This window comes from Argentina silus (assembly GCF_951799395.1).
Source record: "Argentina silus genome assembly, chromosome: 10".
NCBI lineage: Eukaryota > Metazoa > Chordata > Actinopteri > Argentiniformes > Argentinidae > Argentina > Argentina silus.
The window spans coordinates 9789147-9816991 of NC_139664.1; the positions used below are offsets into that span (position 1 = coordinate 9789147).

At 42.4% G+C, this 27845-nt stretch overlaps 4 protein-coding genes across 6 annotated transcripts; 3 read left to right on the forward strand and 1 right to left on the reverse strand.

The window, feature by feature from the left end:
- Positions 1-358: 358 nt before the first annotated feature.
- LOC310811076 (uncharacterized protein) lies at positions 359-2786 on the reverse strand. Its single transcript, XM_083679085.1, has 4 exons — positions 2269-2786; positions 1631-1685; positions 1147-1264; positions 359-818 (listed from the first exon to the last, which is right to left on the reverse strand). Exons 1-4 carry the CDS (start codon positions 2563-2565, stop codon positions 785-787), a joined length of 504 nt encoding a protein of 167 aa, XP_083535211.1. The 5' UTR covers positions 2566-2786; the 3' UTR covers positions 359-784.
- Positions 2787-3533: 747 nt separating this feature from the next.
- Positions 3534-9172, forward strand: LOC310811127 (uncharacterized protein). Of its 3 annotated transcripts, XR_014554456.1 has the most exons (6): positions 3535-4235; positions 4582-4636; positions 5110-5224; positions 5716-5888; positions 8036-8939; positions 8974-9172. XR_014554456.1 is itself a non-coding variant. In XM_083679189.1 (5 exons), the coding sequence occupies exons 1-4, from the start codon at positions 3942-3944 to the stop codon at positions 5885-5887; spliced, it is 636 nt and encodes a 211-aa protein (XP_083535315.1). In that variant the 5' UTR covers positions 3534-3941; the 3' UTR covers positions 5888-5927; positions 8036-9172. The 3 variants fall into 3 exon arrangements, 2 of the variants coding, with proteins under 2 accessions (XP_083535315.1, XP_083535314.1); XM_083679189.1 differs by having other exon boundaries at positions 3534-4235; positions 5716-5927; positions 8036-9172; XM_083679188.1 differs by having other exon boundaries at positions 8036-9172.
- Positions 9173-14906: 5734 nt separating this feature from the next.
- On the forward strand, positions 14907-16566 carry LOC310810795 (prostate-associated microseminoprotein-like; the record flags this gene model as incomplete). The annotated part of the gene is made up of 4 exons (XM_083678647.1): positions 14907-15061; positions 15446-15560; positions 15667-15775; positions 16392-16566. Exons 2-4 carry the CDS (start codon positions 15452-15454, stop codon positions 16564-16566), a joined length of 393 nt encoding a protein of 130 aa, XP_083534773.1. The 5' UTR covers positions 14907-15061; positions 15446-15451.
- A 782-nt stretch (positions 16567-17348) lies between these two features.
- On the forward strand, positions 17349-27652 carry nbn (nibrin). Its single transcript, XM_083678300.1, has 17 exons — positions 17349-17483; positions 17960-18081; positions 19890-20017; positions 20211-20370; positions 20461-20564; positions 20740-20857; positions 21330-21520; positions 21739-21839; positions 21999-22128; positions 22315-22520; positions 22590-22767; positions 22922-23534; positions 23773-23859; positions 24587-24736; positions 24891-25004; positions 25083-25132; positions 26809-27652. Exons 1-17 carry the CDS (start codon positions 17453-17455, stop codon positions 26837-26839), a joined length of 2514 nt encoding a protein of 837 aa, XP_083534426.1. The 5' UTR covers positions 17349-17452; the 3' UTR covers positions 26840-27652.
- The last annotated feature ends 193 nt before the right edge of the window (positions 27653-27845 follow it).

Sequence of the window (27845 nt, forward strand, 5' to 3'; positions counted from 1 at the left end):
CTCAGCCAAAAAGGAACTTTCAAAATTGAATCTGCAAGTGACTTAGGGAACAGGTATTCTAAGGTAGAGAAAACTAAATTGCTGCTAAGAATTGCACTCTGACCCTAAAATGCACTGTATATATATTTTTTTTTTATGCTCTTTCCTTTTTATCTATTTTATGTAAAGCACTTTGAATTGCCTCTGTGTATGAAATGTGCTATATAAATAAACTTGCCTTGCCTTGCCTTGCCTTGCCTTGCCTTGCCTTGCCTTGCCTTGCCTTGCCTTGCCTTATCTACTTTTCAACCAAAATCTGTACTGAAAAAAGCCCCAATCCTCACAGCTACAAAGAGAGAGTATTTAAATGAACAAAGTACATAGTCCAAAAACCTTGTTTTCTTTATTATCCTGAGTATTTACAGGTAATATGTGTACAATAGTCTATGTAATATAATATATAATAATAATATATACCATTTAGCTGATGCTTTTATCCAAAGCGACTTACATCGCAGTGAGTGCATACATTTTTCAGTATATATGGTCCCAGCAGGAAACGAACCCACAACCTGTGGTTGTAGCCACAGAAGACCAGCTATGTGCTGCACAAGGATGACACTCATGTTTGTTTAGCTGTTTGTGTGTATGTGTGGGTGTGTGCATTACTGGGCAAATGTCATGTCATGTGAGTAAGCGTTTGTGTGTGGGTGAGATTATTGTTATTTGTACTGTACGTATGTGAGTAGTTTGGGTGGCTGGAAGTTGTGTTCACTTAGTGTGAGAGGGTGAGTGCAAGTTGTCTTCATTTTGGAGCCTCAGCAATTCCACACAATTTCCTGAAAAACAAGAGAGTTAAGAAAAACAGATTTCAGTTGTCATCAACTCACATGTGAACACAGAGCCCAATCCTAACTTGAGATGCACAAAAGCAGATTTTCTCACAACTGGCATCAATGTGGCATTAGTTTGTGAACATATGTCTAGATAGGATTCAGTCCATCCACCAGGATCTTGAACATACCGTGAACACAGATCGGTTTGATAATGTCAACATACAGTAAGGTGGTGAGTACAAGGCTAAAACCTTACGTGTGTGTACATGTGTGTGTGTGTGTGTGTGTGTGTGTGTGTGTGTGTGTGTGTGTGTGTGTGTGTGTGTCATACCGTCCCTCCTCAATGGCCGGGTCCACAAATGTACACAGCTTGTGGTCTCTGTCCAGAATCCTCTGCTTCAACCCCTGAATTTCCTCCAGAGCTTTCGTTTTCTCTGCTTCTTCAGCAGCTGCAGAGAGAGAGAAAGAGAACAAACTAGTGACATAATCCTGGTTCTTTTCTTGCTTTAAGTGATCACTGATTTGCCAAGGTTTGATTAGTGAAAGTAACAGGTTGGAAACGTTGAATTTTCACTTAAATGCAATCCACATTATAAATATGCACATTTATACACATTAAGAAATATGCACTCAGTCTAAAACTATTTCTAAGTATGCTTCAGGAGAAGGATGAAGTTGCCTTCAGATGCTGATCTACGGTCAGTGTGGCATTTTCAGGTTATGGTTAAGGTTAGGATTATGCAGATCCTAGATGTGTACCATGAGCTGTGTTCCATGAGGAAACACTTGCAGCAAAAGTAAAATAGCTGCCTTACCTTTGACTTTCTGGAAGGCCTCAGTAGCAGCTGTCTTTTTCTTCTCTGACTCTGCCTGAGATAGAGGAAGAGGGGAGGAGGGAAGTGAGGATGTTTGGAGGAGAGGGGAGATGATAAGAGAACAAGGTGTTACATTGGGTGAATGTTAAGATTTCTACTTTTAGTTACATGAGGGGGATACAGGTCTTTACAGTGGATCATCTCACATGTACTGTATAATACAGGGAGACGTGCAGCTGATATTCCTTATTGTTCAATGCTGAGGGACATATAGTACTAAGTCAGTGCTTCAGGCAGAATACCTATCAAATAGCTGTGACAATTCTCCTGTTACAAACAGTATTCCTTGAACACAATGGAGGTCTATATCCCATATCCATGAATAGCCTACAAACACGAGATCAGGAGAGTCATAATGTAAAATAAACTGATTATACACACAACTTCCTTTATCAATACTGTTACTACTGTACGGTTGAGGAGGAAATGTAACTTGACTGTTCAGAAACCAAAGGTTTTACAACGGATGAAAGGAATAGGAGATTGTGTGTGGGTGTATGTGTGTGTGTGTGTGTGTGTGTGTGTGTGTGTGTGTGTGTGTGTGTGTGTGTGTGTATGTGTGTGTGTGTGTTCCATACCTTTTTTGTATAACAGGTCTTTAGACTATTGTCTAAGTCTGCAATGGCTTTAGCAGTCTGGGTCGTCTTTTTAGTCAGCTCGTCCCTCTGAATGATGATGCTTCTCAGGTTTTTATCCATTTGCGTGATCTTCATTTTGATCTGGACAATGCTGCCCTCCTTCACCTTGATCTGAGTGGAGGTCTCCATCTGGCTGGTTTTAAGACTACGCAGATTCAACTCCTGTCGGACAGCCTGGTACATTAATATCATCATCACACACACAGAGAAGAACGCAAGCCCAGATAGAACCCTCATCCTGGGAAAGGAAGAGAGAGATTGGGAGAGGGAGAGAGAAGGAGAGTGAAAGAGAGAGAGAGAGAGAGAGAGGTCCTCTGTTGAAGAACAAATCAGGTGCCGAGAGACTTTTTGCCTTCTGTCTCACTCCGTCTCTTCTCAAGCATTCTAGTCGTTTCCTGTTGAAGGGTGTGTGTGTGTGTGTGTGTGTGTGTGTCTATCTCTCTCAGATCCTGAACAGTCTGCCCACCTGTAACCTGCTCTACCAGATAGACTAGATGTTTGTATGTGTGAAAAAATATCAAACTTACTTCCTTGTTTAACAAAGCCTCTAACCCCACCCCCTTAACCCCCCTGCCCTCTCTCTCTCTTTCTACCTTTGCCCTGAGAATCATAGTAATATAAAAGTAATCAATGCTTTGCTAAAACCCTATAGGCTTAGAAATAGTTATTCATTTACAGCACGCATGCACGCACGCACGCACGCACGCACACACACACACACACACACACACACACACACACACACACACACACACTATGGAATTATACTGCTTGGCAGCTTGACAAGAATTATGAATTTACTCACAGCTTAATCTACCCTTCCTTCGATGCCTGTGTATTTTAAGCACTTTAAAGTGCGAAATAAATTCTACTTTTAAGTCATTTTTGTGATGATGACCTTATAAATCTATTTACTATCTCTATATCAAAGGTGGCCAGTTAGGACGCCTTGGTTTAAGATTAGGACTAACTCAACCTTGATAATTGCACATTTCATACTCTTTTTTTTGAATTGCGATCTAGTGCTAGTGCGATCGAGCGCTAACATGTCAAATGCGTTTTTTTCAGTTTGCCTGCTTTGGCGGCAGAAAAAAAGATACTTTGCCGGTAGGCTTCCGCGTAGCAGTGGCTGAAATAAAATTTTCTGTGGGCGTATCTGGGATTGGCAGCGCTCGACAGGTGTTCAGATGACTTGCCGTAGCCACTCTCACTTTCGTTGTCTTCATGTAAGCGACGTTGTAGCCAACTCTTATGCCGAGCGGAGGGGACTGATACTTTCTAGGAAATCTAGTGCGGAGGGGGAATGAGATACAATGCGTTCGTTTTGTAGGAAAACATTGTGACCTCAAATATCCAAGAGAAGAGTGACCGAGGGTGAAGAGGCACGGGAGTTTTGGAAAATTATTGTTGACTGCAAACCTATAGAAATCAGAGAAAGGGTGCGCTAGCTCTGACACTTCCAACAGAAGCAAAAGCTACTAACTGAGATACAACTGCATCAACAAACATCTCTCTCTCTCTCTCTCTCTCTCTCTCTCTCTCTCTCTCTCTCTCTCACACCCACACCCACACACACACACACACACACACACACACACACACACACAGGAAGTATGAGGCTGCAAGTGGGGTTGATGTTTCTATTAGTGACAGTTAGCTTGGCTCTGGTAGGGTTAATATACACACGGAAGAAAGATGAAGTAAAGGAACAGAAACACACAACGTTCCAGCTTGTTAAACTTCGCGCAATCAAAGACCTACTGAGAGAGTACCAAAAGGAGGAGATCAAAGGCAATGAGTTTCTAGAAGAGGTGAAAGAGAAGGTGAAGGTGTTGGAGACGGAACTCAGCACCCTGGAGTCCACAGTGAAGAGGACGAGTGAGGTGGAGGCATGCCAAGGAACGTTGGTGAGAAAGGGATGGGAATTAGGGTGGGTTAGTGTGTGTGTGTGTGTGGGGGGGGGTATCCCGTATGTTGACCAGTGTTTCTCTGGATGGCTTCGGCCTGTGGGCAAGACTCTTGAAAAAAAAGACTTTTTTTTGCTGGGAATGTTGTCACACACACACACACACACACACACACACACACACACACACACACACACACACAGAAATCAAACGCAGAGATTAGAATACCAAAATCGGTAGACAAACCCTGCTCTAAAAACAAACATTTCTAAAGCCATGAAGGAAGGCATAGGGGGGTGTATAACTTTGTCTGTGCTATGCTCATTTGTCTTCTCTCTCCTCACAGAAACACACTGATAATGAGGTGATGTCCATTGAGCATGAAAACGCTAACTTCAAAAGTGAGTGTCTCTACTCTGGGCCTAACACCTAAACGACTTAACAACTGACATCCTCCTTCCCCATGTATTCAGAGCCACATGTCTATTATGTATGACTTATCTGCTCACCACTGATTTAGGATGAGCTCTACTCAGGCCATCCTAACACAGCCCCCTTACAGATCTGCTCTTAGTGCTGGAAGGGAGACATCGTGTGGTTGAACTAGGTCATTATAGGTCTCCGGTTTTCAGTATATGTACATGCCAGTAACTCACAGCTGTGACATTTTCTGCACAGTAGAAACATTTTATTTGGAGTGATGTACATCTCACTGCTACCTTAGCTAAACATGACAAATATTCACAATGGCTTAATGGCATAATACTGTCATATTAATGTCTTAATAATGTCCTAATAATGTGTTAATACCCGAAGCCTTTTTTATGTTCCCATTATATACCTTTTCCTCCCTTGTGCCCCTGTCCTCCTGCAGCTGCGATGGAGAAAGAGAAGCCTGGCTGGGCAGCAGAGGTGGCGTCTCTCAAACAGCAGGTGGAGCAGCGCAGCAAAGTGTGCGACTTTGTGAAGAAGGACTCTGAAGAGGGCAGGTAACCGTAGACCATTTACGATTCCAAAAAGTCTTTCATTCGATTCCTCACATCCTCTCACCTCCTTCTCATAACACATTGTAGGAGAAGGTCTGAGGGGACGAACCTTGGATCTTCTCCTTCAATGCTTTTTGAAAAGGAGGCGAAGAGAGAGGACACTAAGAATCAAAGAAAGAGTTTTGAGATTCATCTTAGGACTGAATTGAGATTCTCTACCTACATGTATCTCCCCTAAGAGGTTGGGTAGAAACTGGTTCACTCCCCCTAATGGATTTTAGAGAATTGGATTGGTGTGGGCTAGACTAGAGATATTTCACCATGTTTCTTACGGCAACTCATTCCTTTTAAATCCATGAAGGCGAGTGAATGAATGCACAGGTCAGGAGGGGGAAGGAGAATTTGAATTTGATACTTTCTTGCTATTTCTAAAGAAAGCATTCCTAACCATTGAGCTTTCCCTAAATCCTCCTGTTTGTCTCTAACTCTCATAGGAAACTGTGTGGTGATAAGGTGATCAAAGCAGAAGCTCCCAAACAAGAAGAGCCTAAAGCTGATTCTCCTAAAGCTGATCCTCCTAAAGCTGATCCTCCTAAGGCTGATAGTCCTGCAGCAGATGTCCCCAAACAGGAGGAACCCAAGGCAGAGGCCCCGAAAAGCAGATAAAGTGAGCAGGCTCTCTGTTGAAATGGATGTACTATCTCGGGTGGGGTGTCCTGTCTGGCTTGTCTGGCTTGTCTCTCAGCATTATTCTGTTAATCTGGTAACCATTTGACAATGAAGCAGAAATGTTGCCATATACACCCACATGCACACGCACACATACGCAGATTAAAACCGGTAGATACACCCTGCTCTGAAAGCAAGGGAATCAACATTCCAATGAAGGAAGTAATTTAGCACAATGTACTAGTGTTGCACGATATACAAAAGTACAAAAGTATCACGATACCTTCCTTTGAAAACGGAACTATACTATATTTTTTTTACCATAAATGCCTGACGCAGTATTTACTTTGAGCAGTGCGGAATATTATTTTATACGTGGGATTTGTCTATATGCTCACAGGGGGGCGGGGGCCAGTGCGCCCTGGCACGCGCTCTGCGTGCATAGTGGGCGAGTGGCTGGGAAAGTCAACGCTAAACAATCGCACACGTGGCGTTGACAAGAAGGAGGAAAGAGAAGGATGGAAGCCGCAAGTGTCGATGCTGGCCGTTTCCAGCTTGTTGATAAAAAGGATGCCAGAAGTGAAATCTGGCATTACTTTGCGTATAGAGCCAATGATGACGGCGAGCCGACCGAAATCACAAAGCCTATTTGTAAAAGATATTACAAGTCCATGCAGTCAAAGGGACACGTTACATTTAGCCAAACATCTTTCCGATAGGCATCCCGACCTCTTCAAGGAGTTCAAATCACGAAAGGTTAGCGAAGAGGTCTGATAATTAAGGATATGCTTAGATACATGATTCGATCACATAACACGTTCAGGGATTAGGTTCAGCATGTCCTCAAATATTCAGTCAAGCAAGCGAGTATGTTTAAAAACAAAACAAATGTCTCCTCCTCTCCTGGTGACCTGTGATCATGTACCTTAGCCTGATGTTCCCTCCCTGTACATGTTAATCTATTCTTCTTCTTGTGAATTGAGTTAGATTTGTTTATTTTGGTTGCCTGGTGTCGTTTAAGAATCGAAATTGTGATACTTAAGCTGGTATCGGTATAGAAGTCAAAATGTTGGTATCGTGACAACACTACAACGTACACACGAATCACGAACCCTCAGTCCCCTGTATCCTGGTCTTATAGGTAAACTTTGATGTAATAGCAGGAAATCATTCAGGTTTACTTGTTAACTTGGTCTCTCAAATTCAATATTTACTGTAGCCTTCCCTGTAACTCTCTCAGTCCCCTGTATCCTGGTCTTATACAATTGGTGTAATAGGAGGAAATCATTGAGGTTTACTTGCTAACTTGGTCTCTCTATCTACCTCTCTCTCTCTCTCTATCTATCAATCTATCTCCTCTCTCTCTCTCTCTAACTTTCTGTCTTTAACTTTCTCTCTCTCTCTCTCTCTACTCATGTTTTTGCACGTCTGTCATATCAAATGTGGGTTTGTTGCACATGAGACGATGTGACTGCGACTGAAGCCCATATAGCCTAGATATTTTGTGTGGTCTTTGACTGACAGATTTGACTGACAAATCTTATCTGTTATGCCCTCTTCTAAAGTGTTCTGGTCAGGTCAGTTTGATGTTCTTAATCATGTCTGAGGTCTAGGACTATGAAAGGGACTGGTCATTATTTAGCAACATACACAGCTACTAGACTTGGAGATATAAGCAAAACAGAATAACAGAATGGTTGTTTTTCTGATTAGCATTTGTGATACACATGTTTTATCCACTTACATTGTGTATACAGTATACCTATACCAGTGTAATAATCTATTACTGACTTGTAAAGTATGTGTAGTGCAGTTATGGAGTGCACATCAGTGTTGAGTTGGGTGTCTTAGGAGTCTTTCTGTCTTGAAGACGTCTAATGGCTGTGTTGTTGTTTACGTTTTCTTTCTTTAAAGGGTAAGGTTAATAAGCCATTGTATCGTAATCCTGTCATAATCCTGCATCCATTGTTGTCAGAGGTGTGTGTGTATATGTGTGTGAGTGTCATCTTACGGATGAGAACCTGTCCTGGTGTTGCTTTGTATATTGTTTGATTAAGGTTTATGCAACATCACAGTTGGTTATTCCTCTCAAACTTAGGGGGATGAGTTTCATATTCTCACAAGTTTTCCCCTCACTTTTTTTAGGTGAACAGGCGGACAACAAGAACGAAAGGAACATCTTGGAAGCAAAGAAAAGACCAAAAATGAGGCATTAATTTAATTTGGTGGTCCTCTATGGCTCAGTTGGTATAGCATTACGCTAACACCGCTTAGGTTGTGGGTTCAATTCCTGCTGGGACCATATATACTGAAAAATGTATGCACTCACTGCAATGTAAGTCGCTTTGGATAAAAGCATCAGCTAAATGACATATTATTATTATGGTGGTCACTCTTTCAAGCCTTAACGTTGCACGTTCCCCTGTGCCCCCTTCAGGTCCCCTCAGACCCTCTGTGCCCACTCAGACCTCCTGTGCCCCCTTCAGATCCCCTCAGACCTCCTGTGCCCCCTTCAGGTCCCCTCAGACCTCCTGTGCCCCCTCAGACCCCCTGTGCCCCCTTCAGGCCCCCTCAGACTCCCTGTGCCCCCTCAGACCCCCTGTGCCCCCTTCAGGCCCCCTCAGACCCCCTGTGCCCCCTTCAGGCCCCCTCAGACCCCCTGTGCCCCCTCAGACCCCCTGTGCCCCCTTCAGGCCCCCTCAGACCTCCTGTGCCCCCTTCAGGCCCCCTCAGACCTCCTGTGCCCTTACTGAGACCAGAGTCTCTTTTACGGAAGAGCCCTGTAAAAACAAGGCACAAGTAAGAACAAGGTATTGTACAAGGTACCTGTCCCCCTCAGGCCCCCTGTGTGTCCCTTACATCTATTAGAACTCACCCTTCACACTGCTTTACTACCTTCCCCCCTTTTTTTGTATGAGCCAGTGTGATTACAGTACTACTAACTAACCACACACACGAATAGCTATTGAATAACTGTTGTTAACCTTGTCCATTCCCCTCTCTCTCTGTGTGACCCTCCCTCAGGGTGTGTGTGTGTGGGTGTGTGTGTGTGTGTGTGTGTGTGTGTGTGTGTGTGTGCTCAGCGCGCACGCTGTGAGCATATGTGTACGTTCCACCAGTATCGACCAATCGGAGAGCCCAGAGCCTCTCTCTGTCACTACACATCATCCTCACACTGTTACCCCGGTGACACCAGGACATTATGTAGTTACTGGCCATAGCATTGACCAATCAGAGGCCTCCAATTAAACCAATTTTTGATGTAATAAAGTTTTACCCCAGAGATGTGTGTGTATCCGTGTCTTCAAACCCTTTTGGCAAGGGCACCCATAGACTGATTAACAAATATGGTTGATGAATCATGATAGAACCATCATTTTTTGTTTTATGCGATTCTTTTTTTCTTTTCTTTTTTAGAGAAATTGCATTTTTTTCATATTTATTGCCAACTTTTCTCAAAAGTAGACATTTGTAATAATTGGCATGCATTAGGTGGACGATTACCATTGAATGATTCTGCTGATTTAGATCAGCAGAATCTAACACAAAGTAAACATAAACAAATCTGATATAAAATAAATAAATAAGAAGTACTATTGCAATAAAAGGTTGTAATATACTGTACCCAGTACTGTACATGTTGGAGGATGTAAAGTCATACGAGTTTTGATTATGTGTGTTATCTGCCCCCCCATCCTCTCCTCTGCCCCTCCATCCATCCATCCCTCAACAAATGACAATGCTCCCCCGAGGCTAACAATTAGGCCTTGGCGATCAGAGGGCTATCATTCCGCCCCAGTGAGCCAACAAGGTCATTGTTTTACTGCAAACTGTAGGACAGGGTAGAGGGGGAGTGGAGGGAGGGAGGGAGGGAGCAAAGGAGAGAGAGAGAGTAAATGTTGCATCTGACGAACATCACAAGCAACAACCGTCATGTAACCATTACCTAATAATGTGTCCTAAAATTCATGTTAATGTCCGTAGACATAAAAACTGTGAAATGAGGTAGCATTTAGACGCTTGAGATGATTATTTTACATTTTGACATGATTATTTTACATTAAATTATTGTGATACAACATAATATATACAGTAAGTATTGCATGTTCTAAAATTGTAAATTGATACAAAACTGAGCAGATTACAAATCCTCATCAGACATAATTAGCTAGAAGATCTTGTTCTTGGATCTCATAATAATGTCCAAATATAGACAAGAACATATGCTGGAGACATGTAGGGACAGCTATGTTGTTGGAGAGTCTGAAGAAAATAGTATTATTTTCAAAAAGATTTCCAGAGAGCATAATGGTTCTCTATTTTGGGTTTCTCTTTTTATCTCCCCTTTGTTTATCCAGGTTAGTCTCCATTTTAGAGACCTGGTCCAATATGGCAGCAGAGACAACAGTATGCTGAATTTGTTTGCTTCATGTTGGCACACAACGAAGTTGATCTGAGGTCATAAAAAAGTTATATGATCCTCTAATGCATCATTACAGATTTAGTTGAACTTTCCTCCTCAGCCCCTTCAGACTTAAAGGCTTAGAGTGGTGCACCTTTCACGCATTATCAGTGTTGACCTTTGACCTTCACGCAGTGTGATCATGCTAACGAACAAATGTGTGTGAATCACACACCATGCTAGTGCACGTGCATGCACCCACACACGCACACACACATACACGAACAAACTGAAATCTAACCAGATGATATCGCAAGTCTGCGGAATGGACCACCAGGGGGTGTCATCCACGAGGTCACCTTGAGGACCTGGGGTCACCCTGACAACTTGGGTGTACGTTCGGGTGTTGAACAATAAAGTTCAATAAAGTGTTTAAAAGAAGACACTGTTGTCTTGTTCATCTGCACTTACTTAAGGTCTACTGCAGGGATGTGACACTGAAATGATAAATTGTGGCACGCATTTGCATGCTTTAGCTTCATACAATAGGAGACTCACTCTCTCTGCAAGGCAAAATATGTTTGGGTTTACTTTCAGAATTAAACCTACTGTACGATAGGCAAAGGGCACACAGTGAAATATATCCCTTCACTACAGATCGAATGAGAGTACAGCAAAAGGATGAATTACTGACAAATAAGGGTTTCTGTGTACTGTGTTAGTTGTACAGTAATAGACCTGAGGTGCTGCTTGTCGGTTAGGAATCAAGACAAAGTTCCATAAACATACTGTATGTCATTTCCCATTGTCATCTGGACAAGTAGTGCAACTGATTTACTATAGGCGCCAGCTGTAACACAAGGATAGAGTGATAGTAGCACTGTACATGATGTTGGAATATACAGTAGTAATAGTTAATAATGTCTAAGAACACACATTTCTTTTAATTAACTCTAAAGGAGTTTGTCTCCTTTATTAATTATTATATTCAATGAGTACTGAGAGTTGATTGACTCTCATTTCTGAACATGTTTGTGTGTGTGTGTGTGTGTGTGTGTGTGTGTGTGTGTGTGTGTGTGTGTGTGTGTGTGTGTGCGTGTGTGTGCGTGTTTGGGTGTGTGAGTGAATGAACTCACAGCTGGATGATAATCAGATCTATTGATCAGGCTAATGTAGGTAGGAAGGGCCGCAGGCCACAGCAATCAATACACTTCTAATTACACTGAATAGTGTGTGTGTGTGTGTGTGTGTGTGTGTGTGTGTGTGTGTGTGTGTGTGTGTGTGTGTGTGTGAGTGTCTGTGTATGTGTGTGTGTGTGTGTGTGTGTGTGTGTGTGTGTGTGGGTGTGTGGAGAGGGCACCTGAAACTCACAAGGGTGTATATATACACCGTCCCACATGGGACTATGCTCACACACACACTTGCACGCACTGACCACCACCCACCACACACACTGACCACCACACACACTGATACACATCATATATAGAGGATTTGTTGCTCACCATGTCAATAGAGAAGATGGAATCTGGAGAGGAGAAAAGAGGATCACTACCGGGACATGGCAAACATTGTAAGTAGAAATCTTTGTGTGTGTGTGTGTGTGTGTGTGTGTGTGTGTGTGCGTGCGTGTGTGTGTCTCATTCATCTGTTGTTACCTGTCTTTCTACTGTCCAAGACATTCCTGCCTCTCTCTCCCCATAGGCCTCTTCTCTTACACAACCTTATGGCCTTATGTTTTTTTTTGTTATCACGTGTCGCAGGATGTGTGTTTGTGTTTGTTACTTCCTTCTGGTGGCAGAGCTTTGTTTTGCTTTACTCCATCACATTTTACCAGCCTCCCTCTCTATTCTTCCTCTTATGTGACTAAATGACTACCTGTATATGTAAGTCTGTATTGTATTTACAATAGATATATTACCACATATTTTGTATTCCCTGCAGAAGTGGGAAAGACCACTCTCTCTCATCTTTTTAAATGGTCACTCTCTGTCTTCTTCATCCTTTATTTAATTGTGACCTGAACTCACAAATTCTCTCCCTTGTTTAAGGCACCAAAGTGGACGACTCTGTGAGGGTCCTATTTGGCCAGAGGCTGTGTGATATGTTTGATATTCGGTTGTTCTCCAATGTAATCACGTCAACTAAATATCAGACATATTCCTACAGAGTCTGGTTCATGTCTACACAGAACCTTCAGGATCAGAGAGGAAGAGGCCAGTCAGGTCAGATCATTGTGATTTAAACTGGTCATAGAATAATGATTTATTTATTGATCAAACACATACCATTAGACCTCATTTAAAAGTGTTTCTCAGTTTTAGGATTGATGAGATGCAAGTACCATAGATTAAGACTGATTCTACATAAAACTCTATTTGATAGACATCAATGAAGAAGAACATCAATAACAAGAGGCTGTAAAGTATACAGTATCATTCAGGTGTCATTGAATTGTAATATGCAAGCATTGTCTAGCATTATGATCAATTCTGTTTTGTATTTCTCAATATCATAAGGACATCTATGACAAGAATTTATTCCCTACTGATGTAAGAAACATTATGCTGTGTGCATGTCTGTGCTATAACATGGGATTTTGGTTGAATAAAGACAGTTGAAATAACTTGAATAAGACTGTAAATTGTTATTGCACTGTTTCTCAAATTAAACAAAATATTTGTATTACACATATGGTATGGTATTTGAATATGTGCAATGTGTGATGTGTGAATATGTGGGATCCTCTGTCCTGTTCGCAATATTTGCATTTCCCGATCTGCAGCTGCCAACAGAGATACCATGGCCCACCCAGAAAACAAACAGCTGATACATTCACACTCTCCTTAGGCTCTCCACAGAGAATAGGGCCTGTTTTATTGAGCAATAAAGAGTTTTATTATTTTTGTATGGCACAATTGACTCCTGACGAATGCAATGGGACTATCCTAAATGTTTCCTCATATCTTGAGCAGTGTTTGTCCCCTTTGTCCCCTTTGTCACCTTTTCTAAAAACAAATCTGAGGCTTACAAGCAGTGCACCTCTCTCCCTCCTCCCTCATCCGCCTACTTCTCTCTCCCATGTCTCTCCCTCTGTCTCCCCCTCTCTCTCTTCCTCCCTTTAATAAAATGAGAGAGAGATAGGGACATGCAGGCATATCCCCTGGGAACAGGGTTGTTATTGAGTGTGTCTCACAGCGCATTAACCTCTTCCCTCCTGACTCACCCTCTCTCCCCCATATCCCCCCTTAAATGTCCATGTCCCACAGCACATATGCTTCAGTACAGGATACACCATCGCTACAGCAACCTATTTTTGTACTTTAATTATCTGGCCTTTGACGTACACTGTAGGGACATGCTTTTGAGGCTTTCCACAATGATACTTACTTCCTCCCTATAATTGTTCTTCTGCAAGATGCATTTTGTTACGCAATAGCCAGTGTTCTGATTAAGTATAATGAGTAATGAATGATGTTTGTGATGTGTACATGTTGTGGGCGCATTGGTAGAGAAGTCAGGTGTACTGATGTGTGTAGTAATGTGTTCTGCTGTGTGGGTGAGATCACAAGGCAATGTCTGTTTGTTGTGGCCAGTTCCTCTTTTTATCTATTTAAGTCAAATGAAACTTCTGTGATCCTATGACACCTGCTGGAGGAGGAGAGTGTTGGCACACTAGAGAGGGTGTTGACTGGTGCACTAGAGATTTCAGATAAGCTTTGAATTAACAAGAGGGCACTAGTACCCACACACGCACACACACACACACACACACACACACACACACACACACACACACACACACACACACACACACACACACACATACAGGCTGTACAAATACAAAGGCGGACAGAGCATGGATAACATTAATGACATTAATTGTAAAGGTCAGTGAAACATACTGTTTCGTAGAAATTACTCATTAAAATAACCTCTTATTATGCAATAATTGCATGATTGAATGTACAATGTAATTGCATCTTAAAGCACATTTTGGAAAAATACAATAATAAATGACTTCATAATCTCAAATTCAAAACATCTGCAAATGAAATTTGCTCATACAATAAAAATCACAATACATAAGCTTCGATCAAATGGTCTCACTGCAGTTTCTACAATCTTGCAGTAATTTCAATCTCTCTTTCTCTCATACTTACAAACTTACACACAGACACGCACACGCACACGCACACGCACACGCACACGCACACGCACACACACACACACACAGACAAGGCACCTGCTATGCCTTTGTGACAATAGGCCAACAGATAAACTGACCCAAAGATTGTATCACTGCTCCAGTTGGGGGATAAACTGAAAGGGTCAAATAACTGCTTCCTGGGGCAAATGTTATCTGAATGAGTGCACACTGTATGCACAGGGACAATCACTGCAGGGAGACAAGAGGAGATGACGAAGGCAATCATAATACAGTAATGTGTGTGTGTGTGTGTGTGTGTGTGTGTGTGTGTGTGTGTGTGTGCGTGTGTGTGTGTGTGTGCGTAGAGATCGGAGGAGAGAGGGCAGAGATAAAGAGGTATAGGTGCTGTTTAAATATCTGAGACAGCAGACGAGGCACCACAGTCAAAAGACTAACACTGAGGGGGACAAACAGAGAGCTGAGAACCGGAGAGAGAAGTGGACATAGACAGAGAAGACACCAGGAGGGACAGGAACAGAGGACTCCTGAGAAGAAAAAACGGAAGAGAGAAAGAAGGGAAGAAAGTAAAGTTTCCTACAAAGAGAAAGAGGAGCCTGAGGTAAGACCACATAATGATATGAGAGAAAGGAGGACAGTAATAAGTACTTTTTATTTTGTTTTATTTCATGATCATTGCTATGAGTGCATTGTAGACAGAGAGTGTAAAATACTGAGTTAGACCAACCCCAGCTGTGTTGGTTGAGTTGCTTCTCTTCTGAGAAAAAGGTCTGTACCTATTGAAAGACCATCATTATACATTTCTTCCTAAAACCAGGAAGGGTTCTTCAGATGTGAAGGTGTAGAACCTTTTGAAGAACTCTTTTTTTGTTCCATGTAGAACCCTCTTTGTGTTCCTTTTTCACATAATAAAAAAAAAGTGTTGATCTACTCACCACAACTATGTGCTGGGATTTCTGATTCCATTGAGTGTATTCTCCCCCAGACAGAAATGACAGACCCAGTGAGGATTATGCTTCTGTCTTTGGTCTTCATCCTGAGTGCCAGTGTGCCCTGTCTCTCTGTCTCCAACAGTGGGGAGTGCTATTTCAACACTAAAGGTATGTGTGTGTGTGTGTGTTATAGTAACAGAGACAGAGGGTAGGGAGGGAGGTGAGGGTGAGTGTTAACGATGTGTGTGTGTGTGTGTGTGTGTGTGTGCTATAGGAAGCTGTGAGCACATGGGGCTGGTGTATGGTATAGGAGAGAGCTGGATGACCAAGGACTGTTACCAATGTGTCTGCATGGAGCCATTTGGGGTTGGCTGCTGTGACCAGTAAGTATGACAACAACACACACTGCATTACCTATTCAACAGATACAACAATAATGTAATACACACGTTCTATGCACTGTATACTGGGCACAGCACACCAGGTAGGTATATCTTCCTGCTTTCCCCTGCCATCAGTAAAAGCAGTCGCCTGCCTGGCTCTTCCCATAATGTGGGTTTGGCTGCCAGCTCACACAATCCAATGTTGCAATATACACAGGTAGCTAATTGTCTTCTGGCTTCCTATTGCTTCCTAAGTCCCAAACCATCCCCCAGCCCATACACCCCTAGACACTCCATCGATATGAAAGAGCTAGATGGTCGTGAGCAATATAGTAATAGTTACACCTAGACAGTAGGTCTCTGGTTGGCTTGATGGAATTGCCATCGTGTTACTCAAACTCCCATCCAGTTATTTCAGATCTACAAAATGTTGTCTACAAATAGAGGCCACTACTATTGAACTACTGAATCCATGTTACTGTTACTTACTCTTACTCTTTCTTTATAACTACTGTAGTGATTGCCCATCAGCTCAGATCTAGGATCCCAAATCCTAACCTTACTTGATATATTAACATGAGAAACACAAAACTGACCATCATCCCAATCCTTACAGCGGACCCCAGCCCGTGGACTACCCTGATTGGTGTGAGGTGATCCGCAAGCCTGACTCCTGCAACACAATCGCTGTGATGAGAGCCAATCACAAGCTACCGTGTCTGTGGGGGAGGGGTCGTCTGAGGCCAGGGGCTGGGCAACCATGGAAATCTGATAATGACCATTTATTCTAATTTGCCAATGATTCAGTCAGTTATTGGTGTGAAGATGACTGATTGAGTGATGCACAGGATAACATAAGATTAACTGATAGTGACCTTAAAGTACAACACAATATAGCCAAAATGAATGGCAAAGGAAACTTTATACAAACTAAGAAAATAAGAAAAGCATTAATTAATTGCTTTATAAATGTATTATATTGCACATGTATCAAATTGAGTTGAGTTGAGCTTAAATAAACAGACATGCTAAACATGCATTGGTTTGTGTGGTTGCTTTCCATGCATTACTGGCTGCTAGCCCCATTTGTGACTAGACTTACTACTTTTACATTTGGATGTTGTGGACGTCGAGTCACAGATTGGTAGGCACGACAAATATGAGTTAATAATAATGAGAGAATAATGTTAATGACAGCGAAGATAGTGTGAATGCGGGGTCACGTGAATGCGAGTATTTTTTCCGGTCTGCCTTCTGTCTAAAGCTAAGTCACCGCAGACCCTGTGCCTACCAATCTGTGAATAGAGTTCCACAACAAGCAAATGTAAAAAGTAGTAAGTCTAGTCACAAATGAAGCTATACTGCCTGTATGTATTGTGCATCTTCCAGTTACTGTGTTTTTATTGTATCTTATACGCATGCACATCCAACAGGATAGTCTCATCAAGAACTAGAGGACTTTTAAGTGTAAAACGATGCTCTGAGCAGCATCATTTCCATGGAAACGATAGGGACTCTTATTTTGAAAAGATTGAACTTCGGCTGGGCGCTGACTTTCTACGCAACAGCTGAACTCGCATGGCGGGGTTGCATGACATTTTCACTGTTTTGAATGTCTAGAAGAACTTCAAAAGAAGAGGAGACGCATGTTTTCTTTTCTGAACATAAATAAATACAATGTGGATACTGAATCCTTTAGAGTCTGGAGGTAACGTATCCGCTAGCACTAGGGACCGTGTATGATTTATACAATTTCTGCTGCTAACCCACATTAGCTAGCAAGCTACATTAATGATAAGACGCACATACACACAAAGTGACAACAAACAGAGCTTGTCATTTCGTTTGCTTGCCTTAGTGACAGCAACAACATACAATGAAGAGAAACAATGAAGTTACTGAATGTGTTTTGTGAAATGCATTTAAACATGCAAATAACATGATTTCAAGCTATAAGTTGTGTTTATATCAACACAAACATAAACAATCGTTATAAGTCCTCATTGCCTTTTGGTTATGATGATGTACAACACTCATAAACGTATTGACCAATCATATGAATCATTATGAAGGAGTATCATTGATAGATAGCTACTTTAAGTGATCTTACCATTGTCAAGGTGTCAGAAAATGAGTCGAAATTAAATCAGTTATGAATCAACATTGTTCCCTCTTCTGTCGCAGGTGTAACATACTACCTCCTGCCCAGTAAAGAATATGTGGTGGGACGTAAGAACTGTGAAATCATCCTACTCAACGACCAATCTATCAGCCGTGCTCACGCCCAACTCACTGCTACTGATCAGGTGAGGGGTGTCCTTGACTCGTGGAGTAGACGGGAGCTCCCCGCAAACCACTGGTCCAGGGTCAGATAAGATTACAATCTAGCAGATTTGGAGCAGGTTTGTCTCTTAGTAGTATTGTAATCTGATGCTAGAGCTGTAGGAATTCCTCCCTCGAATCTGCTAATTTACTTTGTGAGAAGGCACACAACGTGAACCCCTTGAGATGTCCCCTGCAGATTTTACTGTTAGCTGTGACAACCTGTTTCTTCATAAATGTAGTACATGACATGAACACAAACGCACAAACCCCACACTACCTCTCTAACCTTAACATACAGTTAGGTCCGGAAATATTTGGACAGTGACACAATTTTCATAATTTTGGCTCTGTACACCACCACAATGGATTTGAAATGAAACAATCGAGATGCACTTGAAGTGCAGACTTTCAGCTTTTCAAGGGGTTGAACAAAAATATAGTATGAAATGTTTAGGAATTGCAACCATTTTTATACAAAGTCCCCTATTTTGTGGGGTTCAAATGTAATTGGACAAATTAACAATCATAAATAAAATGTTCATTTTTAATACTTTGTCGGCAGAATGACTGCCTGAAGTCTGGAACCATGATCTTAGTTTCATCTGTCCAAAGAATGCTGTTACAGACCTGGGTTGGCTTTTTTAGATGTTGTTTTGGCAAAGTCTAATCTGGCCTTTCTATTCTTGAGGCTTATGAATGGTTTGCACCTTGTGGTGAACCCTCCATATTTGCTCTTGTTATGTCTTCTCTTTTATGGTAGACTTGGATAATGATATGCCTACCTCCTGGAGAGTGTTCTGCACATGGCTGGATGTTGTGAAGGGGTTTTTCTTTACCATGTGAAGGATTACATTTATGGCATTTAGCAGACACCTTTATCGAAAGCGGTAAGGCCTGTGATCATCCACCACTGTCTTCTGTGGACGTCCAGGCCTTTTTGTGTTGCTCACCAGTGCGTTCTTTTTTTCTCAGAATGTACCAAACTGTTGATTTGGCCACAACTAATGTAGCTGCTATTTCTCTGCTGGATTTTTTTGTTTTTGCTGCCTAATGGCCTGTTTCACTTGCATTGAGAGCTCCTTTGACCACATGTTGTGTGTTCACAGCAACAGCTTCCAAATGCAAATGCCACACTTGGAATCAACTCAGACCTTTTACCTGCTTAATTGATAAAGAAATAACGAAGGAATAGCCCACACCTGTCCATGAAACAGCTTTTGAGTCAATTGTCCAATTACTTTTGGTCCCTACATATTAAAGAGCTGTAATTCCTAAACCCTTCCTCCAATTTGGATGTGAATACCCTCAAAATAAAGCTGAGAGTCCCATATTCATAATATATATTATATAACTGTAACTTGAATATGTTTTAGTAAACAGCTAAAATAACAATAATTCTGTCAGAGTCCAAATATATAGACCTAACTGTACATATACCCTTATCCCAACCACTAAAAAAAAAAGTGTCTTGCTTGACTAGCTAGCATGACTGCATTGATACAAGTTATGCAGTGGAATCCCAACTTTCACAGTCCTGTTAGAGGAAGGGAGGGATAGCCTGATCTAGTCTAGCCATTCCAGTAATACTCTCATTTTTCCCTTGCAGTAGATGGTGCTCTTGCACTGTTCACTATCTTGAATAACAAATGAAGGTGGAACATGCTCGACTCAACACTCAAATATAAAAAAACATTAATGAAAGGGGGTCTCGGGCTCAGGCTTTATAATCCTATTGTACAATAACAAAATGATAGCTAAACAATTAAACATTGTTGATTGATCCTCCTAGACTCTGACTCTGAAGGACAACTCTAAATATGGCACATTTGTGAACGAGGAGCGTCTGTCTGGGGAAACACCACGGAGCCTCAAGTCAGGAGACAGAGTGACGTTTGGGGTCTTCCACAGCAAATTCAGGTGTGTAGCTTGAGCATTGTTTCTCAATACTCGTGCTTGGTTCAAGGAATTCAATGAGGATCAATCTATTTCAGACACTCTAATACAGATAAACAGAAACAATATTTCTTGAACAGTTACTTCATGTATATTGAATGCAAATTCTTACATCTTGATAATTTAATTGAGCTTTCTCCTCTCTCCCTTCCTCTAGTGTGGAGCACCAGGTGTTGGTGGTGTGTTCGTCTTGTGTGGACAGCGATGGCAAAGCGTCTCTGTCTCAGGCTCTGCTGGCCCTGGGAGGCAGACTGGTCAACAGCTGGACACACGACTGTACTCACCTGGTCATGCCCACTGTCAAAGTCACCATCAAGGTCAGCAAGATGACAAATTGTGACCCACACAGGGCGTGTGTGTGTGTGTGTATGTTTATCTGTGTATATGTTTTTTTTCCCTCAATGCAGACTATCTGTGCTCTGCTGTGCTGTCGGCCCATAGTGAAGCAGGAGTTCTTCACTGAGCTCAGCAAAGCTGTGCAGCAGAAACAGCCACCTCCTAAAGCTGAGAGGTACTTTACACTACCTATACGTGTGTGTATGTGGTTTTCTCTGTAGTTTCTATCAAAGTTGAGGGATTACACACATCCAAACAGTCAAACACAAGATTGTCTACTTTTCCCAAAATTCATTGATCAAATACTCAATTTTGAAGCAGTATAAAATGTTTTGTTTTTTGTTTTGTAGTTTCTACCCTGAGATTGATGAGCCCAGTCTGAATAAAGAGGATGTAGACCTCAAAGAGAGGCCAGAACGCAAACGCCTCTTTGCTGAAAAGACCTTCATCTTCCTCAATGCCAAACAGGTACACCTCCATCTGTCCTCACTCTATGGGACCCAATAAGCCATGCCTAACTTTGCACTAATTGGATATATTCTAATAGGAACTCATGTATTGCTATATTGTAATATACAGCTCTAGAACCTTCTCTGTAATGCTGATGTTACAAGACAACGTTACAGAATGCTCTTCACCTTACATGGTCCCTTAATCTGAGGATATTAATAAATCAATTAGAGCCTTCCATTAGTCTTTATAACCCAATTATTGCCTCCTGATAAACATTTGACTTGGAGGCCCTTTGCCTCAGCTAGGATACCAGGCAATGAAGGAGAACTTATGTAAGGATAACATTTGTGTATTTTGTTAGTTATGTATGAGAAGGAAGTGATGTGATGTGATTATCCTGTATCGGAGGGAAGTTTCTGTCTGTTTCTTTCCCTCTCTCTTTTACTCACACACACACACACATACTCTCTCTTTCTCTCCTCTACAGCTAAAACGCCTGAGTTCGGCAGTGAGTTTTGGAGGTGGGAGGAGCCAGCTCCTGGAGGAGGGGTCGCTTCCCATGTCAATCCTGGAGTCGCCATGGAGCTGTGTGGTCGATGTGGCAACAGGGAACTCCCAGGTGCTACTACCTACCTCCACCAAGAAGTGGGCTGACTCTGTGGGGAGAATACTACACAAGTATGAATGCACTCAAGTAACACACACACACACACACACACACACACACACACACACACTTCTTTTGCTGTTCACTGTGTGTATTTTGCTATATGCTATTTGTATGCACAGAGACACATGATCATGTCAAGTTGCCAAATTGTGTCACTTCTCTAAAATCAACCTTCCCCATCTCTCTTTCTATCCATCTCTTGCTGTCTCTCCTTCCATTAAAACAGGAAAGGTCTTCGGTTCATCACAGAGTCTGAGATCGGATTGGCTGCCATCTATGTCAACTGTGACAAGTACTGCAATCCATCCAATCAAAAGGCAGACTCAGGTGAGTGGCGCACACATCATAGATAACATCATAACAATCATAACATGTGTTTGGAAATCCTGTGGCTGAGAAGAAATGATTACTTGTTATTTCATACTGTGTTGTATAGTTGTTGATGTGGTTTCATTGATGTTATTCTTTTTCTGTTTTTTCGGTCAGAGTCTATGCAAGTAAAACCCTTCATCCCGGGCGCTACACTTTCCCAGAATGCAGCAGTGGACGAGACAGTGCTGCCAGCATCATCTCAGAACATCACGGCGTATGTAGTCAACACAGAGCCATCACAGGGGTATGTATATACGCGCGCGCGCACACACACACACACACACACACACACACACACACACACACACACACACACACACACACACACACACACACACACACACACACACACACACACACACACACACACACACACACACACTCCCAGTACACCATGCAGATGTGTGATTGCTGTCTCTCTCCTGGTCAGGGTGGACGTGAGTGCGGTGAGTGTGGTGGGAGAGACTCCTGAGAGGAACCAGAGCTTGACGAGCACTCGATCCGGCCAACCCAAACCCACCTCAGCCCGGGAGCTGACTACAACCTGCACAGTTGCAGAGACTATGATGTTATCATTCAACGCTACAGACGGTGCAGGCGCCTCAGAGAGGAAAAGGGCGGAGACAGAACATTCAGGTAGATAAACACCCACATACAGTAGATACACTTCAGCGTCCTCAGAAGTACTAATTGACTTTATCATAGGTGGAGGGAAAGGTGGCAGCACTGTCGCCAGATTCCTTACACCCCCTCCTCAAACCAATGTGAGCCTGAAGAGAGCCCAGCAAAAATACTCCCCCCAGAAACAACAGCACTCGCCGAAAGGTTCCCCGCAGAAACAATCTGCTCTCACCAGTTTCTTCCAGCCAGTCAGCAAGAAAAGGTGAGTGTTTGTTTCAAGAAAGACGAGGGAATTCAAGTTTGACAATGCCGTAACTTGACACTTACTGTTAACATACAGTATAGAGGAGTTGCAAGAACATGAATTTGGGTCTCACCCTATCACTCTCTCTCTCTTTTCCCCCCCTGTTTCCTAGGCCTCGAGAGGGTGAGTCCTCTGATCTACAATCAGAACCAAAGAGGACAGTCCTGCCATGCACAGAGACCACTAACACCCCTACACATACTCCCTCCACCGCTGCACATGCACAGGCTCCATCACAGACTCCCTCCGCCACACACACCACCGTGGCCAAGTCCCAGAGTCAACAGGGGTCAGGGGCTGATCTGTTTCCAGGCCAGTCTGAGGCTCTGTCAGACAGGGTCTCCCGCCCTGCCCAGCAGGGGCTACAGTCCCGAAAGAGGAAGGAGATGGAGGAGGAGAAGCCTAAGGTGGTCATGGCTCTGGAGATGGAGATGGAGGAGCTGGAGTCCATCATGTCTCAGGAGATGGACGAATCAGACGAGCAAATCTTATCCAGTCCAGACCAGCAGTCACAACTGGTGGAGCAGAGCTCAATCAGTAGAAGTCAGCGCTTAGAGACAGTGGAGCATACCTCTGCCAATAAGAAACAGCGGGTTCATCCAGTGGAACACAGCATAACCAATCAAAGGTTAAGCTTGAATCCAGAGGAAGGCCCATCATCCAATAAGAATCAGCATTCAGAGCCTGTAGCTAAAGTCAAAGATGAGGAGGTGTCTTTCATTGAGGTAAGAGGAGCTGTGTGTTTGATATCGTCTAGATTAGATAAGCTCAGTTTATTTGAACAACCAAAAAAATAGTGCTTATAGTGAAATGTCAACTAGTCTCTGTCTTCACAATAAACCTTTTATGGAATAACACAATGAAAACTACACTTATACACATAGGTTAGGCAGACAGAGAGTTGAGAAGGTTTTTTATAATGTAGATATAATCATTAACCATTATCCATCCTGTGGATTCAAGGATTCAAAACCAAATGGAGCGGCGCGTCATCTTGTGGGAGGGCTTGAGATCATTCCCAAATGCACCACAGTCAAACAGGAAGCCTCAGTAAGTCCTGTGTGGAATTTATGTCTCTGGATATCAGTGTTTCTCTGCCTCTGTCTTTACATCTCCACACCTTTCCCTGTATCAAAGAGATGAACAACTCTGGTCCTGGAGTGCTACAGGATGTGGAGGCACAAATGCACCTGATTCAACTCACCAAGAAGCCATCAGGATGGCCTTGTTTAGTTGAATTAGGTGTGTTAGTGCTGTAGTAGAGATTGACAGGAAGGATGAGAGAGAGAGAGGAGGGATGACATGCAGGATATGTCGATGGCCGGAACCGAACCAGGGACCTTGTGATGATATGGTATGCGCCTTAGTGCGCTACGCCACTGAACAAGGATAATAATCATAATAATAAACTATATTTATATAGCATATATATAACTTTTTAAAACAGTGTTACAAAGTGCTTTACAAATGTGCAGATAAAACAAATATGCAAATAAAAAGGGCAACATCAAAAACAAAAATATAAGTAGAAACCAGTAAAACACAACACATTAAAATGAATAAGCAATCAATTAAAGGCTAGTCTAAAATTAGTTCTAAGAAGAGATTTAAAAGAAATACCGATCTCGACAAGAGTTCCTCATCTCTGTTTTATCATGTCTGGCCTCATTGTTCCACACCAGAATGTAAGACTAATAAAATGACAGTAGTGACTTGGCACAGTAGAATTCCCAACAGAATAGCTGTAATGTTTGGCGTGGGCTCTGTTGTGTTGTAGGTCTCAGAGGCAGGAGAGGATCTTCCCCGCAGGCTGCTGATGGTGGAGTTTAAATCTCTCACTGTGACCATGCCTTCTAGAGGCAAGCCACAGCCCCTGGAGATGCATCATGGCAATGCCCACAAGAACAACTTCAAACGCTTCCGCAAGGTCAGTCTTCTTGGACTAAACAGGTTGTCATTGTAAACGATAATTTTATAACTAAATAAAGATTCATACATAAATATGGCTGACGACAACTGAGGGATCATATGAATTAAGGTGCTTAAAAATAATGTGGAGTGTGTGTGTGTGTGTGTGTCAGATCCCAGTGCCTGGTGCTGAGGGTTTGCCCAACATCATCGGGGGGTCAGATCTGCTGACACACATCAGGGCCAAGAACTCTGAGCTGGAGGAATGGCTGAGAGAAGCAGGAGAGGTACTTCATACATTTCAGTGTACAAGCTACTATTGAACCTCATGAGGAATCCAAGTCTAAAACCTGTGTCTGTTTCAGGAGGAGCGTCAGAAGAAACGGGACGAGACACTGGGAGATGATCTCTTCAGGTAGGCGGAAGCAGTGTTTCCCCCAGAATGTTTTGGCTACGTTTAAAGGCCCAGACGCAACTTCCAGAGCAGAAAACACCAAAACATTCAACTGAAACCAATAGAAGCCATATTTTTTCAGGTGGGAGGGCAACATGGCCTGTTTGGATAAGTGTGGCTGTGGAGCAAGTCTAGAGCTGGGATTAAGGGAATGAATGAATGAATGAATGAATGAATGAATGAATGCATGCATGCATGCATGCATGTGAAGTAACGTTATCACCCTCCCTCAGTCCCATCAGCCAGCCGACAGTAGACACACACTCAGACAAACATCACATTCCCCGGGGGCATTGTCCCATGATCCTACACAATCAAAGACGTCACTAACAGACCATAACAGAACCCTCAGGAGTGACGCACAGACAGCTACTGTACACAGGACCGGGGCCGGAGGTAGGGTCTGTAGCGCTCTCTTACAAACACTACACTTCTGCTCTACTGAAGACTGCCGATAGGGATTACTTTTTTCTTTCATCCATTCACTGTCTTTCTAACCCAAGTTAAAGGTCCAGTATGTAGATTTGATCTTTAAAATAGTGCTAAATTACTATAATAGCTACTACTATCGGTAGCGATTAAGGAATGATAAAGGAATGTTCAGTGAGAGTAATACAATACAATACACAGTTTTTGTCCAAACAAAGCGCTTTCAAAAATCTAGTGTCGAGGTTGCACACTGACCTTTACATACCTATTTTACATTATGTTTGTTTTACAAGGATATGCATATTTGGCGCTATTAGAAAACATAGCATATTTACGCTTTCAAATTTCAGTGTGGCCAAAAAAGGCAGCAAAGCGCAAACTATGAATATAAACCTTTGTTTTGGTTAAAGGAATTAAAAGGAATATGTGTCAAATTGGTGGTTAACTAGAATAGTGATCTGACAAACAGGGAGCAAAATAGTGACTCAAACAGTCTGAAGTAGATGTTGTCCCTAACCACAAATCTAGGATCAGACTGCCTTACCCCCAATCCTAACATTAGTCATTATGGGGTGAAAACAAATGTGTGTGAGGGGGATGTTTCAGCTTGTTGTTGACATTCTGACCAATCAGAGCTCAGCGTTTCATGCGTCACAGCTGTGAGTGGTTGCTGTAGTAACCACAGTGATGTAAGCAGGTATTAAGGCTGCTGCATTTTCCCTGGCTAAGCAGAAAAGTGTGTGTGTGTGTGTGTGTGTGTGTGTGTGTGTGTGTGTGTGTGTGTGTGTGTGTGTGTGTGTGTGTGTGTGTGTGTGTGTGGAGGCTGAGGCAGAGCTGTTTGATCACTGAATCATGATGCTCAGTCAGTCATGCGTACCCAGCGAACAGAGCCGACTAAGAAAACAACCCCTTTTATTTTTTGGGTTGGCCCAAACGAGGCTCCCAGACGTGTTTTATTGGGAGGATGTTTGGTTTGAGCTGTTCAAACACAGTCAGATTTTTACTGGGCTTAATTTGGGCTATTTTTAATGTTTGTTCTAAATGTCATTTAGGGCATCCAGAAATTATGAAACAGGAATGTTAAAAGCCTGACCGTAGGCCTTGGTGTCTGGGAGGGATCTCTGCATGGCCACGGCCAGAGTAAAACCTTTTGTGTGTGTGTCTGTCTGTCTTTCTGTCTGTATGTATGTATGTATTTATTTATTTAGGTACAACCCCAAACCTATCAAGAGAAGATGAAAGGCAGGAAGCCTTGCAGATGATGGAGTTTCATGGCACAGGAGGTGATGTTAAGAAGCCCCATGGAATGTCTCGGGGTTCTAGATCTCTTCATTTGATAGAACTCCCATCTCCGCTTCACTAATAATGTTCATCCTTATGTTTATCCTTGTGATCCTAATCATCAAGTCTTGATCATTGTGCAGAGAAATGGCAAATGTTGAAACCTTGTTGTTTTTGCTAACAATATGTGGGCAGAAATGTATTTTTCTGTTTTACACTAATTGTATAACCTGTCCATTTAGCCACTGATAGCAAGCAATGTAAACAGAATAAGAGTTAATGTTGTTTTTTTTAAAGATTTTTATTTGTCCATAATAAAAAATACAGTATACAAAACATATATTAAAAACTCATTTCAGTTGTACAAGAGAGAGGAGTCAAACTCTACATGCACAAAGCAGCTTTTCCCTCTGTTTTGAACAGGAGAAGACAGTAGAAGCACCCTGGTTGTATGCCAGGAGTTAGTAAACCTGGGAAGATACAAACTGTTTCCTTCTCAAGTTTCCTCTGGTCCACTCCTAGCCCCTGACACCTGACCCCTATAGGCACTTACAGAGATCTGAAAGGACTGGATAGGTGTAAGCAATTTAGCGAACATTCTACCCAACCTAGGGCAAGATGGAGTTGTGACCATTTTGCTGACACCAACACAATCCTTTCCGATCTACATGAAATGCCTGCTAGGAGTCCATTTGGCCCTTGGAGCATGCCTTTTTTCTCATTTTAATAACAATCCAAATTCTGCCTCTGCCTTAAGTACCAAATTAGTTTGTATTCTCTGCAAGCAGCTTCAGTCTGTTGAGTACTCTGAATACTCTGTCTGTATATGAGCGCATACACACACACACTGTTTGCAAACATACATGTCCCAAAGGTAACCGACTGGTTGAATAAATGAATGAATGAAACTCTACGCTTAGTCTTCACAGCTTTTCATAACAGGTATTTGGCACGACATACAGTA